We start from the raw sequence: 20,160 nt of genomic DNA on the forward strand, positions 1-20,160 counted from the left end.
CCTTGCATGATACTGTGAGGAAACATGACATGTGGAAAATAGTCTTTGGAAAGTGACACCAAACAGTGGGATGATGCTGGTTTTGGGCACCAAAGTTACATTTTTCAGAGTGACACCAGTTTTATGGGGGGGAGGGGGAAACACCATTTCATTAAGTATGAACAGCAGGGGTGGGAGGGCGGTGGGGGGCGGGGGGGGGGGGGGAGTTTGGAGAGGAGTACCAGTCTTTAAAGAACACCTGGGTGAGACATGATCTAAACATCCAGAGGGATGGGGCAGAGAAGATATGATGCTGGCTCACAGACGTCAGTCTTTGGCGAGTAATATTAGTAAGGAGGAGAAAAATCTTACAGCTGGAAACCATTTTAAGGAATACCAACCTTTTCGGAATCACATTTAGTGCCTAGTGGTGTCTATCACATTCTGGTGTTCCTGGTGTCTCCCAGAGAAATGGTGTCATGGCACTTGCGGCATCAAGGTACTTTTATTGAGTTAGTACCCAATTATCAAGAGAGGTAGCCATGAATATTCACAGAACATCAACATAGTTCTTCCTTATAACCAGAGATCATGGAGGAATTTTCATCTGAAAAAATGGGTGGGTTGTAGGTTGTGGGAGGAAGTTAAAGTTTTAAAAATCTAAAACCCAAACCCAACCTGCCTACAACCCGCCCACTTTCAACTTTTACTCAGGCGGGACGGGGGCGTGGGGGGGCGGCAGGCAGCCAGATGCCAAGAGGCGGGTTGGCATTTTAAATATTATAATGATGTCCTGAAGCCTTATGCATTAAACTGCTGGGCAGGTCTTACTGTGGCCGGCTGGGAATCCCAGGCCTCAGGATTCCCGGTAGCTGCAGTGAAGCGGGCACAGGCTCAGGGAACAATGCTCATGGGCCGGGAGGACCAGGCACCCAAGCTCACCAACCAGCAGCCCCCTCCTCCCCGGGGTCGTGGATCTGAACCCACTCCCCCCCACCCCCTACGGGGATGGGAACTCATCCCTGGGTTTGGGGAACAGTCCCTTCCCTGGGAATTGGAATCCCCCCCGGGGCTTGGAACCCCTTCCCCGATCGAACCCCACACTTACTTGTTGGTTGCGGCCTCGCCTCCCTCCAGTGTTCCATGCCGGACTAGATGTCAGCCCATCAGTCAGGCTGGCATCCGGGCGGGGTACCAGCCCATGGCATCACACACTCACTGTGGATCTAACACGCCACAGTGTGCGGGGAAACCCGGACCCTTGGTCTACTGGCCCCACTGGAAACTTCAAAATCCAGCCCCATGTGCCTCTCTTTGGGATAGCTCCATGACTTAACTGAGAGTTGGGCTATGCAAAAGTGACCACTGACAAAAGGGGGTTGATTCACTGCACAAAACTCTGCAATAGAGAAGGAGACCATTTCCTCTTTCTAAAGGTAACAAAGCAAATATCACCATATCACAAATACTGACTACAGTTTTGGGCTATATTTATTGTCTAAATGATGCCCCTTCCAACTTTGAGTGGAATACACTCTGTCAGATATGTAACATCTCCTCTGCCACAGTTCATACTTTCTTGCTGTAGCCCTTCACTGCAATCAATATTTGTACTCAATGACAACATACAAAATCATGCACAACTTTTCGCTTTTGAAATTCTTCAAAGCATTAGAACATGCTTAGTGTGCTTTACACAGTTTTGATTACTAAAATTCACAGGTTTCTAGAGCTCTACTCTAAGCTAATTGCCAAGACGATAGCTGCAAGAGACATCACTCACAACATTACTCATGTCACAGAGAGGTACAGGTTTAAAAGAAAACACAAGCGTTTCTACAACCATAGTGCAGGTCAACCAGTAACTTACCAGTTGATTTCAGCATCTTTGCTTTTCCTGTATACTTGCAGAAGTGGGAGAGAGGTTACAGACAGATGTGTCAACAGGCAGAGAAAGATAGAAAAAAGTCAGAGAAAAGAGTAAAGTTGCGCACATTCAAAAATATTACAACACAACCTCAAATTCACTCAGTCGCCTGCAGTACTACGATGGTCAGTGTTATCCAACTTTCTCACAGTTATCTCCTTATGAAGAAGGCGGCAGAAAGTTCACCCCATTGATTTGGAATAGCAAAACCACACATAGTTGGTTGGGTTGATATCAATTGTAGTTTAAACTGTGCTGATGAGGTTGGCAATGGGTTTCCTCCTTCTATAACCTCTGCTCCCTTGCTTATTTCCCCCATTTACATTTAACCCTGGCCACTTTCTTCAATCCTTTTGCACACCTGGTCTGTTCTCCCTTGCCTTACCTATTCCCTTCATCTCCTCCCCTCACCCGCCCCACCAGGCTTGCTGGCTTATTCATTCTCTCCCAGCATCCTTTGAGCCATTTTCCTCCACCCCATTTTCTTTTTCTCTCTATCCTTCTCCCTTGTCTGTTGTCTTCTACCCCAAACCACGCAGCTCTTGTCTATTTTCATGTTGACTTTACCTCCCATTGCTTCTGGAGTCTAGGCGGCCTTCCTCAAATTGGAGGTTTGGCCAAATATCAGGTGCAATATTCCATATATCAGGAGGTGAGATCCCACTAGCCCCATCACACAAATATTGCACATTCCCATATTCCACATTTGGATAAACCTTTCACAGCAAAGCTTGAAAAGTACATAGGTGGATTGTAGGTCTACTCCAAATAAGGCCATTGAAGATTTTAGTTTTGTGATCCTCACTAATGCAATAAAAGAAAGATTACACACAAGCCTACAGTCTCGTTGACTGCATTCCAGGTTCATTACACACAATGGTCTTTTCAACATTTACATCTTAATGAAACTGCACTTAGTAAGGTTTATTTTCAGAATCCTTTATATGAACCATTATCACTGATGATCTATGTGCTTGCATTAGCTTTCTTAGGCCATTTTACTAATGGTTTAGCATAGGTTTATTCCTAATCCAGTTCTGCTTCACTCGTGTTTTAGAAAACTTGTCCCAACATCAATTGGAAGCGATCTGGAATGGGAAATTTGATCTGCACACCTCCCACACCAAGCACTATAGTCTTGTAAGAGGGCGGGTAAGCAGTTTGATGCCAGGCTTCTCTCTTTCATACCGAAAAGACTGGATTCTTGAGTTTATGGCTTCAAAGAAAGAAGTTGTTCGCCTCTTTTCATTGTTGAAAATAAGGTTGAAAAATGGCATGATCCAAAGCTATGAAATATTGAGAGCCACGAGTAATGTAGATATAATCAGGTTACGTATCTTAAAATGTGACTGTAAGACTATAGCACATAAAGGCAACCTTAACTAGCCTCAAGCAGGTAAGGGCTGGGCCATGCTGGAACTATTCCTTTGCAATACCCGATAAAAATATTCCACTATCATGAAAAATATAACACAGAAATAAATGAAGTGGAGTGACCATCAGCATCCGCATTTAATTGTTCGCCATTTTACCAGGGAACAAGTGTTTATCAATTTAAAATAAAGAGGTTAAACAATGGGCGAATTCATTTAATAGAAATGCATTCAGTGTTTGTATGCTCGTATTGCACAGCATAAGCTCTAGGCTCATTAAAAAATATATATTTACTAGTTTCCTTAAATTATGTGATGCTGGCCTAGATAATAAAAAAACATCCTTGACTTCAGAATATCAGTTTCACAAACAACATGCTGACTGGATAACATGAAATGAGACACTGCCCTGTTGCTCTAAGCAGACCTTTCATTCCCAGAAAATGGCCCTCCACTTCATTCATTTCAGGGACACACACATTGCAGACCTCAAATCCAAATCCAGAGCTTACAACAAGGTCCACATGATCGGATTGATAAGATGAATTTCACATTTTCCATTTATTTCCACATTTTGTTTACTTTCCACAGCTTCAAAGGGCAGAAAAATCTGATAGGGTCTTTCATCACTCCATGGAGCATCATACTCTGTGCACTAACTGGTAAATGTGTTCTTTATAAACAGACCTATGATTTCATTATGCACTGTGCAGAGATGAAATCTCGCCCTTTGGTGTTTAAGGAATTCACATCCTGATGTTGGCATGGCATTATTTTAAGATGAAAGATTTGTGGACTCACTCATATTAAGGTAGATTTTCAACTTGCTGCCAGTGCGTAGAAGTGGCGCTGAGGATCAGCTGCTCATTGTAGGAACCGCAAGATTTTCATTTCCATAGCAATGAAAATCAGGCAGTTTCAATAACAGGTGACCCATCCACTGTCAGTTTTACACCCAGGTGGCACATTGAAAATCTACCCCATTATCTCAGATGTCCTGAGCCTAGTGCCACCCAAATGTAATTACCCTGCATATATTTCCTCTCCTCTCTATCTATCGCCCAACATTGATTTTTATGAATATTAAGTTTAATTACAAATAATAATATCTAATAAGTTGTATTTAGAAGGTACAGTAAGACTACTTTGTTTATATTGTTATCAAATACCTTTGCTACATTTTACGGTTTAGATCAAGACTCAGATGTTCAAAGCATATTGGGTTAAGTGGTCAAATAATGCGCTCTTCCTTTTAATTAAAAGCAGGTTGCATTAAAAGGATCAAGTTCCGATGTGATTGATTGTAATATTTGAAGGACGCTTTCCGAAGTGTCCTAAGACTGGTGCTGTCCCTTCTCTTAATCAGTAACAGTAAGGAACTCCAAATACAATTTTATAGGGTAATCCATTAGGCCAACAAACCTAGTGACAGTCCAAAAACTAGGCAGCAATCCTCGCTTCCGAAACACCTTTGAGGTTCTTTGCTGCATGTTAGTAACTTGGTTATTAAATTGCATGGATTGGTTTTTCTCATCTCTATCTTACATTATCAGTAAAAGCCAAAGTTACTGTAAAGTGCAAATATTCATGGACCATTGAGAGGCACAGGTCAAAGAGTCGAGGCTTACATCCTGAATTGCTCTAAAAGGCAGAATGAGTTTGCAGATTACAAAAAGAGAACTGGCAAAGTTTTTCAGAATCACCTGTCTACATAGTAACATTAGGAACAGGAATTAGGCATTTAGCCTCTTGAGCCTGCCCTGCCCCGCCATTCAATTAGATCATGCCTAATCTGTACCTCAACTCCATTTTCCCGCCTTAGCTCCATATCCCTTGATACGCTTACCTAACAAAAATCTCTCAATCTCAGCTTTGAAAGTTCTAATTGTCCCAGCCTTTTGGGGAAGAGAGTTCCAAATTTCTACTCCCCTTTCCCTACAACTCTTTTAGTTGGAAAACAAAATAAACAAGCTGGATAAGAGACAGAAGGCTGCCCCCTATTCCATCGGAGAACGTCTTCTTTGGACCAGCTAACAGGACAATTATTATCAAATCTCATTCGTTTTTCTTTCCTACCTGATGAATCATATCCATCGATATTTGAGTTTTCAGATTTCCTCTCATCCTTGTCAGCGACGTGGTCGTAAGTGATGTTAGGCACGTTCAGTGACTTCTCAGAGTTCAATCCATTGTCTTTATCCGACTTGAACTTTTTTCTTTTACCCTGAAAGTGCAAGCAGACAACAAGTTCTTTTCAACTCAAACATCAGGCTTGCAAGAAAAGTGTCAAGGTATGCATGGTACACACAGTTAGTAACCATCCAGGGGCAAAGATCACACCACCTCATGCATGTGGAAGTATGGGACTTATTGCACGTTCATGAGGTAAAAATGGTGATCAGATCTGTCTGAATAGGAGCTGGCTCTCTACTGCTGTGCTAGAAAGTCAAGAAAGGGGAGAAAGGGGAAGTGGAAATAAAAAAGGAGGAAGATTTCTTAAAGAAAAGAAAGAAGCGAAGATTTTCATTACCACTAATTTCTTTGGCTTTGGACTTGGAGGCGGGACATAAAATTTGGTAGGTTGTCGAACATACATTTTCCATGTTGCAGATTCATGGTTTTCTGCAGCGTAGCATCTCCATGATGTCTGAAAAGAATAAAACCAACAAAGTTGTTTAAAATATCTCTTTGGAAGTACTTAAAATGTTTCTTGTGAATTTGAAACCGAACAAAATCACTCCAGAATATTTAGTTGTGACAAGGACTGGTTTTCATACACTTAACTATTTTGACTCAATTTGCTGAAATAATGATGTCATTATTATGTAACTAGTATTTTGTGAGGGGAAAAAGTTTGTCAAACTGAGTACCAACTCGCTGATGCCTCACAGGTTTATTTATTCGTCTATCGTAGAGGTTCACTAGTCCCAGAAAAAATTGTAGTCATTTGTGAATTTCATGTTCATTAAAAAACATCGTTAGTCAAAAATAAATCAAACTTGCAAATCGGTTTCCTTGTGATTTTCCCAAACAAAAGAAAACATTAAATCATAGTATACAGACATTTCTGTCTTAACTCTGGCTCCTTGGGGGAGAATTTGGCCTGGCTTGCACTTCCCGTTGGCGCCTGCGGGGGCGGTAACGGGACGCTAAGGGGTTACCGACCGAGTGCAGAAAATTCACCAATATCTGCGGACTTGACTGGTGGTTTTGCGTTGGCGCTAACACTTACCGCCTCGCTCTGTTGCACCCCGAAGCTCGTGACATAATCCGGTGCGCAGTGCCACATTACTGCCCCGGATGCAATATTCGCTCCCGTCCCCCCCCTGCAGCATCATTGGGCATCAACAACAGCAGCTGCAGGAGGCGGTCACCTCGACTGGTTTGGGGAACACTACTTAAAGGCGGTGGTGGTCAGGGAGGGCAAAATTTATTCATCTTGGCTGAGGGATAATGACACATTACCTTTAATCGAAGCCTCCCCTCCCGGCTATACCTTCTACCACTTGCCCAGCCCAGACCGCCATGGTGACGGTATAGTTCTCATCACCAAATCATAACTTGGTCTGTCTCTCTATTCCTCCGACACTTTATCATCTTTTGAACATCTCGCCTTATTCCACCTCTCTCACCTCTCATTCAAAATTCTCGTTCTCTATCGCTCACCCAAGTATAATAAAAACGTTATCACAGATATATCCTCACTGCTTTCCTCCCTCAGCCTATGCACAGAGCGACTTCTCATCCTCGGTGACTTCAACCTCCATCTTAATTCAACATGCTCTCTCTCCTCTGAGTTCATTACCCTCCTGTCCTCCCTTAATCTCTCTCTCCATGTAAATTCCTCAACCCATATTCACGGCCACTCCCTTGACCTTGCAATCTCTCGTGGCCTCGCTATTCCAACCGTGTCAATTAAAGATAAAGCCATCTCTGACCATTTCCTTGTATCACTCTCAACCCACATCCCCCTTCCCCAATCCAAACCAACTTCCTTCTGCATCCGCTCCGGAATAAAACTCTCTCCAAACTCTCTTAAAACTGCAGTTATCAACTCAAAACTGTCCAACCTTTGACCCTTCTTTCACCATGACATTTCTGTAGCCACAAATTTGCTCAACCACACCTTCACCATCACCTTTGATGCCCTAGTCCCTATTAAAAAGATTACTCTCTCCCACCCTGGCCATTCCCCCTGGTACAGCGCTCATCTTCACTCTCTCAAGTCAAAAGGGCGCAGACTTGAACAGATGTGGCAGACAACTGGTTTAGCCATTCACCGCAAGATCTGGTTCGAACACACAAAACACTATTGGTTCCTACTCATGTCTGCAAAAACTGATCACTATTCCAGAATCATTCTGGATTGCATAAATAACCCCCCGGCTATTTTCTCTACTGCTAACCGTCTCCTTCAACCCCTCTCCCCGTCTTCACCATACTCACCTCCAACAAAAGTGAGAGAAGCTCATGCATTTCTTTGTATCAAAGATTGAGACCATCCAATTAGCTGCCTCTGTGAGTTCCCTTCCTTCACCGAGCCCACAGGGCCAAACTTCATCTGACGCTCCCACCTGCCCCAGCGCAAAACTCACACCTTTCTCTAGTTTCTCTTTGATCTCCCCTCTTGATCTCTCCAAGCTCATCATCCATGAGACCCACTTCCTGCTCTCTTGAAGCTATTCCCACTAAACTGCTGATCACACAACTTCCTTTTTTGGATCCCATGTTTGCCGACATTGTTAACGATTCTCAGGTAATGTTCCCCTCCTTCAATTCTGCTGTCATCACCCTTCTCCTCAAAAAACAACCTTTGACCCCACCTAGCTTGCTAGCTATTGACCCATCTCCAATCTTCCTTTATTGTCCAAAGTACTTGAACATGTTGTCGCCTCCCAAATCCGTGATCATCTTTCCATGAATTCAATGTTTGAATCCCTTCAATCTGGTTTTCGCCTTTGCCACAGTACCGAAACGGCTCTCATCAAAATAACATCCTTTGTGACTGTGACAAAGGTAAACTATCCCTCCTCATCCATCTGGACCTGTCTGCAGCCTTTGACACAGTTGACCACTCAATCCTTCTCCAACACCGCTCCACCAACATCCAGCTAGGTGGGACTGCACTCGCCTGGTTCCATTCTTATCTATCGAATCATAGTCAGAAAATCTCCTGCCATGGCTTCTCTTCCAACTCCCGCATCATTGCCTCTGGTGTTCCCCAAGGATTTGACTTTGGCCCCCTTTTATTTCTCATCTATATGCTGCCCCTTGGCGATATCATCCAAAAACACAGAGTCAGTTTCCATATGTACGCTGATGAAACCCAGCTCTGCCTCTCCACCGCTTCTCACGACCCCTGCTTGGTATCTAAATTGTCAGATTGCTTGTCCGACACTGGATGAGCCAAAATTTTCTCCAATTAAATATTGTGAAGACCGAAGACATTATCTTTGGTCCCCGCCACAAACTGCGTTCCCGAACCACTGACTCCATCCCTCTCCCTAGCATCAATCTGAGGTTGAACAAGATTGTTTGTAACCTACGTGTCATATTTGACCCCGAAATGAGTTTCCAGCCACATATCCGTGGATAAAAGGGAACCAGTGGATGTGGTGTATTTGGGCTTCCAGAAGGTGCCACATAAAAAGTTACTGCACAAGATAAAAGTTCACGGGGTTGTGGGTAATAAATTAGCATGGATAGAGGATTGGCCAATGAACAGAAAACAGAGAGTAGGGATAAATGGTTAATTCTCAGGTTGGCAATTAGTAACCAGTGGGGTACTGCAGGGATCAGTGTTGGGACCCCAACTATTTATAATCTACATGAACGACTTGGAGGAAGGGACCAAGTGTAACGAAGCCAAGTTTGCTGACGATCCAAAGATGGAAGGAAAAGCAATGTGTGAGGAGAACACAAAAATCTGCAAAAGGACATAGACAGGCTAAGTGAGTGGACAAAAATTTGGCAGATGGAGTATAATGTTGGAAAGTGTGAGGTCATACACTTTGGCAGAAAAAAAATCAAAGAACAAGTTATAATTTAAATGGAGAAAGATTGCAAAGTGCTGCAGTACAGCGGAACCTGGGGGTACTTGTGCATGAAACACAAAAAGATAGGATGCAGGTACAGCAAGTGATCAGGAAGGCCAATGGAATCTTGGCCTTTATTGCAAAGGGGATGGAGTATAAAAGTAGGGAAGTCTTGCTACAGTTGTACAGGGTATTGGTGAGGCCACGCCTGGAATACTGCGTGCAATTTTGTTTTCCATATTTACGAAAGGATATACTTGCTTTGGTGGCAGTTCAGAGAAGATTCACAAGGTTGATTCCAGAGATGAGGGGGTTGATTTATGAGCAAAGGTTGAGTAGGTTGGGCCTCTACTCATTGGAATTCAGAAGAATGAGAGGTGATCTTATCGAAACGTATAAGATTCGTCATCCCCGAAGGGACAACTACCACGGGGTTTGGGCAGCCGATCGAAAAAAATCAATCAGACGCCGTGGTCGGGTGTTTTTCCCTCGCCGAGCCATATTCAACTCGGGGGTGGGGGGGGATTTGAGCGGTGCGCACTTCCGCCAGAATCAGCGGGGTGAAGCCGCGCTAAAGGAGGTAGTAGCATGGTGAGGTCATCAGCGGGCGGGCCATTGGAAAACAGCGATGCCCATGATTTTGAGCTATAAAAATGGAGGACTTCTTCAGGCAGTGCCCCCGCGAGGTTTTCCAGTCGGTGCACGATAACGACACCGCTGGAGTTTTGCAGCGATCGGGGCCGTTTGGTAGTAAAATAGTTGTATTCATTTTTAATTTTAATTAAAAGTGCAATAAGTTGTATTAATTGTTTTGACTTCATTAAACCTGCTGAGTGCTGCTCAGAGGTTTTTTTTACAGACTTTTGTGCAACTTTCAGGTCTGACTATGGAGGCCTGAAGACCTCATTGTGGGCTGCAGAGACGTGCTTGGCTGGGTTCGCCCTGAGGATGGGAGGAGTGTTGGGAGGGCGACACCTGGTACACCTGATCAGAAGCAGGGCGGCACGCAGGGGAAGGCATTGCCATCAGCACCGTGCAGAGAGGCAGCGGACAAGGGAGGCAGCAGCCATGGCTGCACAAGAGAGAAAGGCGTGCAGATGTGCGCAGACCTGCAACTAGAGAGGGTGGCCAGGAGGGAGATGGCATCAGGAAGAGGGTGAGGGATGCTGACCACCCCCACCACCACCCCCCCCCCTCCAAATACTGGGAGAGGAGCCTTTTCAGCAAGCACCTCCACAGGAGACCATGAATAAGGAGGACCAAGGAGATGGCCAGCAGACAGCTGCCAGGGGAGGTGGCCAATGCAGACGTGGGAGAAGGAGGCCATACTCGCAAAGGGTCTACAGACCTCAGTTCTCCTTCCTGCAGTTCAGTGATGAGCAATGCCTGTGAAGACTACGATTTTGGACACAAGTACTCAGGGAGCTCTGCACTGTCCTGCGAGAAGATCTGCAGCTTCAAACAAGGCTCAGGACTGCCCTCATCAATGGAGACCCAAGATCACCATCGCCTTGAATTTTTACGTCACGGAGCTTTTCCAGTCTGCCACTGCAGACTTTGGCAACAACTCCCAATTCTTGGCACTTTGGTGCATCCAGCAGGTCACAGATGCACCTGGTCAGAAGCAGGGTGGCACGCAGGGGAAGACATTGCCGTCAGCACTGTGCAGAGATGCACAGGAGAAGGGTCCAGTACATCTCCTTCCTGATGACAAGGGACAAACAGATGGAGTTGCAGGCCAGATTTGCCCAATGGCAGGCTTCCCGAGGATGCAGGGTGCCACTGACTGCACACACGTTGGGCTGAGGGCACCACATCATCACCCCGAGACCTTTGTCAACCACAAAGGCTTCCACTCGCTGAATGTGCAGCTCGTGTGTGACCACCAGCGTCGGATCCTGACAGTTGATGAGAGGTACCCAGGCAGCAGCCATGATTCGTTCATTCTGCCTGCCATCTTCACCAGCCCGAATCAGGATTGCGGTTGGCTGCTTGGGGACAAGGGATATCCCCTGTCCACTTGGCTGCTCACTCCACTGCGGAACCCCAGGACAGTGCAAGAGCATGCTTACAATGATGCTCATTGTGCCACCAGGTACATCATCGAGCAGTGCATCGGCATCCTCAAGTAGAGGTTCCGTTGCCTGGACTGCTCTGGTGGCACCTTGCAGTTCTCTCCTCAATAGGTCTCCATAATCGTCGTGGTCTGCTGCATGCTGCACAACCTGGCCATTATGAGGGGACAGCCACTGGAGGTCGAGCTAGCAGTACTACCGGAGGAGGAGGAAAAGGATCTCCGTCGCCCCAGAGCTAGGAGGCGTCGTCCCCATCGCAAACCTGGAAGGAGGTGCAACTGCGTCTCATTGCTGCTCGCTTCAGAAAATCCCATCCACACACATCCTTCAGCTCCCACTTTCAATGGCCATCGCAATGAGTGCCTTTACACAGAATTGCCCACTCCCAAATGAAACACCTGGCCAGATATATGTGCCAAAAATAAAGATTTATCCAATTATCCAAATCACTGTAAAAACAGAACATAAACAACAATATAATAATACTGTAATCATTTTTTACCCCTGAGCATCTCCCTATAACACATGTTACGCGTGACTACCCTAACACTATGCCTAACTGTCATCCCTGTGGCTGCATCATGGATCTGGAAAGACTGCAGTGGTTGTTGTTTGGGACCTCGTGCTCCAGCTGCAGGCTAAGTGTACACACCTGACTCTACTTTGACCACTTTCCCAGGAACTTCCAGTTGGTCACATGAGCATCTCGTGAGGAAATTTCTAAACCGTCCTACAGTACTGAGCCCCTTTTAACAGCACAAATATTTCTTCTGTTCCCACATTAATGCATTCCACTTCCCTGCACACCAATCCTTCTCTAAGTTTGCGTGCAGCGTCAGGAAGTGGTGACAGACTATCATGGGAGAGTATAAAAAAACACACACATCTGAGATGCATTAAGGAGGTACATCTGGCAAACTTCATACAACATGAAATTTATGATCTTGCAAAATGACTTGGGTTTTATGTACTGTTATTGATTATAATATACTTGCAAATCGTTTGTGTGCACCATGATGACAATAGAGTAGCTCTTTTAAATTGACTTGACCTTTCTTTAACATCATTTGGGCCACAATTTTTGAATTAGGGCTGCAAGCAGGTAGGGTATCCCAGCATGCATTTATTGTAGCATTGCAACAACTTTTAAAAAAAATTACAATTTCTAAAGTTTCTCGAAAGAAATGGGATCTGCTGATGGAAAAAAAAATCCCAAGGGTAAACATTCCAACAATATCTTTAACTTAAAAATCCAAATTCAAGGCCAATCTAGATTTATGCCTGTAGAACTCCACTCACCATTGGCTTCCTGAATGCCGAAGCATTGGATTCTGTTCAGTACACAGCTTGACCAAGAGACCATGACATACCTGAATGAGGGAAGCAGCCGCTGGAATCTGACGATTAAAATGTTTCTGTCGTTGCTTCTGTTGAACCTTGAGAGCAAAACCTGAACCTAGAATCCCCTGGAATGACACAAGAGAAATCTGATCAATTTATTTGTGCTGGCTTCCCCAGTGGAATTACATAGAATGTACAGCACACAAACAGGCCATTTGGCCTAACTGGTCAACAACAGTGTATCTAAGGGTTAAGTCATGGCAGGAGAGCTCGGTCGGGTGTTATGCTCCTCCTGTACCATGTGGGAACTCAGGGACGACACCAGTGTCCCTGACGACTATATTTGCAGGAAGTGTGTCCACCTCAAACTCCTAACGGTCCGCGTTGCGGAGTTGGAGCTGAGGGTGGATTCACTCTGGAGCATCCACGATGCTGAGAATGACGTGAGTATCACGTGTAGCGAGTTGGTTGTACCGCAGGGAAAGGGTCCACAGCCAGGTAGGGAATGGAAGACCAACAGGAAGAGCAGTGCAAGGAAGGTAGTGCAGGAGTCCCCTGTGGTCATCCCCCTGCAAAACAGATACACTGCTTTGGGTACTGTTGAGGGGGATGACTCATCAGGGGAGGGCAGCAGCAGCCAAGTTCATGGCACCATGGCTGGCTCTGCTGCACAGGAGGGCAGGAAAAAGAGTGGGAGAGCAATAGTGATTGGGGATTCAATGGTGAGGGGAATAGATAGGCTTTTCTGCGGCCGCAACCGAGACTCCAGGATGGTATGTTGCCTCCCTGGTGCAAGGGTCAAGGATGTCTCGGAGCGGGTGCAGGACATTCTAAAAAGGGAGGGAGAACAGCCAGTTGTCGTGGTGCACATTGGTACCAACGACATAGGTAAAAAAAGGGATGAGGTCCTACGAAACGAATTTAAGGAGCTAGGAGCTAAATTAAAAAGTAGGACCTCAAAAGTAGTAATCTCGGGATTGCTACCAGTGCCACGTGATAGTCAGAGTAGGAATCGCAGGATAGCGCAGATGAATACGTGGCTTGAGCAGTGGTGCAACAGGGAGGGATTCAAATTCCTGGGGCATTGGAACCGGTTCTGGGGGAGGTGGGACCAGTACAAACCGGACGGTCTGCACCTGGGCAGGACCGGAACCAATGTCCTAGGGGGAGTGTTTGCTAGTGCTGTTGGGGAGGATTTAAACTGATATGGCAGGGGGATGGGAACCAATGCAGGGAGACAGAGGGAAACAAAAAGGAGGCAAAAGCAAAAGACAGAAAGGAGATGAGGAAAAGTGGAGGGCAGAGAAACCCAAGGCAAAGAACAAAAAAGGCCACTGTACAGCAAAATTCTAAAAGGACAAAGGGTGTTAAAAGAACAAGCCTGAAGGCTTTGTGTCTTAATACAAGGAGTATCCGCAATAAAGTGGATGAATTAACTGTGCAAATAGATGTTAACAAATATGATGTGATTGGGATTACGGAGACGTGGCTCCAGGATGATCAGGGCTGGGAACTCAACATCCAGGGATATTCAACATTCAGGAAAGATAGAATAAAAGGAAAAGGAGGTGGGGTAGCATTGCTGGTTAAGGAGCAAATTAAGGCAATAGTTCGGAAGGACATTAGCTTGGATGATGTGGAATCTATATGGGTAGAGCTGCAGAATACCAAAGGACAAAAAACGTTAGTGGGAGTTGTGTACAGACCTCCAAACAGTAGTAGTGATGTTGGGGAGGGCATCAAACAGGAAATTAGGGGTGCGTGCAATAAAGGTGCAGCAGTTATAATGGGTGACTTTAATATGCACATAGATTGGGTTAACCAAACTGGAAGCAATACGGTAGAGGAGGATTTCCTGGAGTGCATAAGGGATGGTTTTTTAGACCAATATGTCGAGGAACCAACTAGGGGGGAGGCCATCTTAGACTGGGTGTTATGTAATGAGAGAGGATTAATTAGCAATCTCGTTGTGCGAGGCCCCTTGGGGAAGAGTGACCATAATATGGTGGAATTCTGCATTAGGATGGAGAATGAAACAGTTAATTCAGAGGCCATGGTCCAGAACTTAAAGAAGGGTAACTTTGAAGGTATGAGGCGTGAATTGGCTAGGATAGATTGGCGAATGATACTGAAGGGGTTGACTGTGGATGGGCAATGGCAGACATTTAGAGACCGCATGGATGAACTACAACAATTGTACATTCCTGTCTGTCGTAAAAATAAAAAAGGGAAGGTGGCTCAACCGTGGCTATCAAGGGAAATCAGGGATAGCATTAAAGCCAAGGAAGTGGCATACAAATTGGCCAGAAATAGCAGCGAACCCGGGGACTGGGAGAAATTTAGAACTCAGCAGAGGAGGACAAAGGGTTTGATTAGGGCAGGGAAAATGGAGTACGAGAAGAAGCTTGCAGGGAACATTAAGACGGATTGCAAAAGTTTCTATAGATATGTAAAGAGAAAAAGGTTAGTAAAGACAAACGTAGGTCCCCTGCAGTCAGAATCAGGGGAAGTCATAACGGGGAACAAAGAAATGGCGGACCAATTGAACAAGTACTTTGGTTCGGTATTCACTGAGGAGGACACAAACAACCTTCCGGATATAAAAGGGGTCGGAGGGTCTAGTAAGGAGGAGGAACTGAGAGAAATCCTTATTAGTCGGGAAATTGTGTTGGGGAAATTGATGGGATTGAAGGCCGATAAATCCCCAGGGCCTGATGGACTGCATCCCAGAGTACTTAAGGAGGTGGCCTTGGAAATAGTGGATGCATTGACAGTCATTTTCCAACATTCCATTGACTCTGGATCAGTTCCTATGGAGTGGAGGGTAGCCAATGTAACCCCACTTTTTAAAAAAGGAGGGAGAGAGAAAACAGGGAATTACAGACCGGTCAGCCTGACATCGGTAGTGGGTAAAATAATGGAATCAATTATTAAGGATGTCATAGCAGTGCATTTGGAAAGAGGTAATATGATAGGTCCAAGTCAGCATGGATTTGTGAAAGGGAAATCATGCTTGACAAATCTTCTGGAATTTTTTGAGGATGTTTCCAGTAGAGTGGACAAGGGAGAACCAGTTGATGTGGTATATTTGAACTTTCAGAAGGCTTTCGACAAGGTCCCACACAAGAGATTAATGTGCAAAGTTAAAGCACATGGGATTGGGGGTAGTGTGCTGACATGGATTGAGAACTGGTTGTCAGACAGGAAGCAAAGAGTAGGAGTAAATGGGGACTTTTCAGAATGGCAGGCAGTGACTAGTGGGGTACCGCAAGGTTCTGTGCTGGGGCCCCAGCTGTTTACACTGTACATTAATGATTTAGACGAGGGGATTAAATGTAGTATCTCCAAATTTGCGGATGACACTAAGTTGGGTGGCAGTGTGAGCTGCAAGGAGGATTCTATGAGGCTGCAGAGCGACTTGGATAGGTTAGGTGAGTGGGCAAATGCATGGCAGATGAAGTATAATGTGGATAAATGTGAGGTTATCCACTTTGGTGGTAAAAACAGAGAGACAGACTATTATCTGAATGGTGACAGATTAGGAAAAGGGGAGGTGCAAAGAGACCTGGGTGTCATGGTACATCAATCATTGAAGGTTGGCATGCAGGTACAGCAGGCGGTTAAGAAAGCAAATGGCATGTTGGCCTTCATAGCGAGGGGATTTGAGTACAAGGGCAGGGAGGTGTTGCTACAATTGTACAGGGCCTTGGTGAGGCCACACCTGGAGTATTGTGTACAGTTTTGGTCTCCTAACCTGAGGAAGGACATTCTTGCTATTGAGGGAGTGCAGCGAAGGTTCACCAGACTGATTCCCTGGATGGTGGGACTGACCTATCAAGAAAGACTGGATCAACTGGGCTTGTATTCACTGGAGTTCAGAAGAATGAGAGGGGACCTCATAGAAACGTTTAAAATTCTGACGGGGTTAGACAGGTTAGATGCAGGAAGAATGTTCCCAATGTTGGGGAAGTCCAGAACCAGGGGACACAGTCTAAGGATAAGGGGGAAGCCATTTAGGACCGAGATGAGGAGGAATTTCTTCACCCAGAGAGTGGTGAACCTGTGGAATTCTCTACCACAGAAAGTTGTTGAGGCCAATTCACTAAATATATTCAAAAAGGAGTTAGATGAAGTCCTTACTACTAGGGGAATCAAGGGGTATGGTGAGAAAGCAGGAATGGGGTACTGAAGTTGCATGTTCAGCCATGAACTCATTGAATGGCGGTGCAGGCTAGAAGGGCCGAATGGCCTACTCCTGCACCTATTTTCTATGTTTCTATGTTTCTAACAGGTCTATGCCGGTGTTTATGCTCCACATGAGTCTCCTCCCACCCCTCTTCATCTAACCCTACCAGCATAACCTTCTATTCCTTTTTCTTCATGTGCTTATCTAGCCTCCACTTAAATAAATCTATGCTATTCATCTCAACCACTCCATGTGGTAGCAAGTTCCACATTCCAACCACTCTCTTGGGTAAAGAAGTTTCTCCTGAATTCCCTATTCTGGGTTGGTATCCGAGTTGGTAAGTGCGTTTGCAAATGTGGAGCTGAGCTGCACAAGTGCTGATTTGCCTGATCTCCACTTGGTTCTAGAATTGCCGTCAGTGGCCCTGGGGCTGCTGTCTGCAGCTCTGTGCTTCAGGAAAGCAGCAGAGAAAAGTGGAGCAGGAAAATATATACTTTGTTAACTTACAGCGTGTGTAATGAGCTTCAGGCACATTTGGAGGAGATCAATGAGGAGCACAGTTAAAGACAAAAGGCTGTTCATGTTCATGTCATCAAAATACTAAACTCTCGTGGACCGATGGAACAGGCTGCCGGCTGGTATGGTTAACGTGATTCATGGAATTTCTTCAAAAGCTGGACCTGTTTCTAGCGGGGCTGGAGATCATGTTGTGCTGTGTAACTGTGTAACATTGATCAGGGCCGGGTCTCCTAGACTAATTTTGATCTCCTAAAGGGGTCGGAGAGGTATTTTCCAGATTGGCCTGAGTTTTTATCTGGTTATTTGCCTTGTCCAGGAGATTCCATGGCTTTCTGGTGGGATGGGAAGTGGATAAATTGTGATTGTGTGGTCCCGGCTGAATGGACCAGTGGATCGTTTCCTGTCCGTTCATGTTTGTATGGATAAAGAAATGGACAGGGAACTGTTAGATACCTGGAAATATCTCAAAGGAACATTAGAGAGATATAACTGTACCAGTATCAATGGGATAGCTTTTACCATCACTACCCACATCATTGCTAGTTGAAGCAGTTTACAATCAAATTCCAAGATGGATAACTGTGATGAACAGCAAAATACTTCACATCATTTCATGAATCTTCCTTGCATGCATACAATGGGAGCTAAATTGGATAATGCCCAAACACTGGTGCGGAGATCGTGATGTGCAATCTGGCGTGCCCGTTGAAAGCAGTGCAGGCAGTATGCGAAAGTCGGACTGATTGCAACGCTGAGCCCAACACTAAATGCACTGCTGGTTGGCTCAGTGCTCAACAGGGGACCCAATATCGTGTGCAGTCTGCTCTCTATTTAAAGTTTGCCTGCAGACTGAAAGGCCATCTGCACTTCTTAATGGGGAGGTGCTTTGTGAGAGAAGTACGTCATTGTAATTGCAGCTGCAACTTAGTAATGTATTAACAGGGCAGAGAAAGGGCACCTGGGTTCTCCGATGCAGCACTGGAGGCCTTGGTGAAGGGTGTCTACGGGAGGAGACAGGTCCTTTACCCATAGGGGGCACAGGAGGCCTTCCAGACACACTATTCAAACGCAGTGGGATTAGATCGCTGAAGACGTCAGTGTCACCAGTCTTTCACCCAGGACATGGATCCAGTGCTGGTAGAAATTTAATGACCTCACACAAGTGGTCAAGGTGAGTGAATGCATATTCAAATGCCAGATCCCACCAACTGCCCCATTAGCCTCACGCAACGGAACAGAGGGATGTGTCGCCCAGCAAGGAAGACGACTGAGTTTGGGGCAAAGGTAAAGGGGCGGCCACTGAGAAGGCCAGGAAACCACTACGCTCCAATAAATTGTGTGCACTATGTAACCCGTGTGAGTGGTCTTTCGCGGCCAATGAGATACCATTATATGGGGTTGGGGATACCTTACAACAAGCCAAAGTAGCGGGCGAATACCAACCGGTCGTATATGTATCTGACAAAGTACTTGTAACAAGCGATATGTTATCACATGGGGTCGGGTGTGACAAAGTACTTATAACAAGCGATGTGTTATCACACGGGGTCGGGTGTGTTGTACAGCAAGCCAAAGTAGTGGGCGAACCCCAAACAGTTGTATATGTATCTAACAAAGTATTCGTAGCAAGTGAGATGTTACCGCACGGGGTCGGGAGTGTCGTGCAGCAAGTAAAAATAGTGGGCGAGCCCCAAACGATTGAACATGTATCCAATAAGTTAAACGAAGCAGCAGCCTGTATTCACGGGACTAAAGAGATGTACCAAAGAGTGTCCCAAAATGTGCTCGAGTCAGACAAGCTGCTCATCCCACAAGCTTGGGAGAGCAGAGGCATCATTATCAATGCGTTGTTTCGAGAATGTCTAACACTGACTGTGCACTGTGACATGATCCGCCACGGGCCAGGCACTGAGAACGGCACTCATGCCCTCAGTTGGCTACCATTACCCACCACCGGAGTGGAAACGGCACAGCCTGCAGACCCACTCGCGGTCGTGGAAGTGCTAGAAAGCGAGGGATCAATCGTATCAGACTCCCAGTTTACGACCTGGACCAGCCAGGATAACACGTTGGACAAGACCAAACTGCAAACTACAGATAACCAGGAACCACTGTGAAAGGACTTGGCCCCCAGCGACCCACTAACATGATCAACTTCGCCGTCAACCACAAGGATGAACCCACCATGTCAGGACTTCAACCCAGGCGATCGACCCGGGGACACGGGGCGCCAGATCGCCTCAACTTGCAAATAACTTGCACAATAAGACTTTGTGGGGAGGGGGGGGGGGAGTGATGTGATGTATGCATATAAACTGTTATGTATCTAACATTTTGTAACCTGTATGACACCTGACCACCAGAGGGCCCACCTGTTGGACTCCCAAGGGATCCCAGCATCCCTTGGGAGCACGGTATATAAGCAGGCCACCCACGAGGTATCTGCACTCTTGAGTCTTATTAAAGGAGTTAAGGTCATACTTGTTCATTGTACACAGTACTCAGTTTCATCCTTTATTATGAGTGTAACTATTGGCAACGAGGTAACGAATAACCACGCGAAAATGCAAAGAATAGTCGGTAACCTGGAGAAATTCTCAGAAGGGGATGATTGGGAAGCCTTCGTCGAGAGATTTGACCAATACTTCATGGCCAATGAGCTGGAAGGGGATGAGAACGCTACCAAACGAAGGGCGATCATCCTAACTGTCTGTGGCACAACAAC

The 20,160-nt window shown here is 45.6% G+C and overlaps 1 protein-coding gene across 2 annotated transcripts in view; it reads right to left on the minus strand.

The window, feature by feature from the left end:
• LOC139279437 (potassium voltage-gated channel subfamily KQT member 1) overlaps positions 1 to 20,160 on the minus strand; it is an 838,442-nt gene that overhangs the window by 510,869 nt on the left and 307,413 nt on the right. For both annotated transcript variants that reach the window (XM_070898561.1, XM_070898562.1), the window contains exons 8-10: positions 12,760 to 12,855; positions 5,810 to 5,926; positions 5,356 to 5,503 (exon numbers count right to left, since the gene is read on the minus strand). In XM_070898561.1, the coding sequence (XP_070754662.1) occupies positions 5,356 to 5,503; positions 5,810 to 5,926; positions 12,760 to 12,855 (361 nt within the window). The remainder of the gene's footprint in view (positions 1 to 5,355; positions 5,504 to 5,809; positions 5,927 to 12,759; positions 12,856 to 20,160) is intronic.

This window comes from Pristiophorus japonicus, chromosome 14 (genome assembly GCF_044704955.1).
Source record: "Pristiophorus japonicus isolate sPriJap1 chromosome 14, sPriJap1.hap1, whole genome shotgun sequence".
Taxonomy (NCBI): domain Eukaryota; kingdom Metazoa; phylum Chordata; class Chondrichthyes; family Pristiophoridae; genus Pristiophorus; species Pristiophorus japonicus.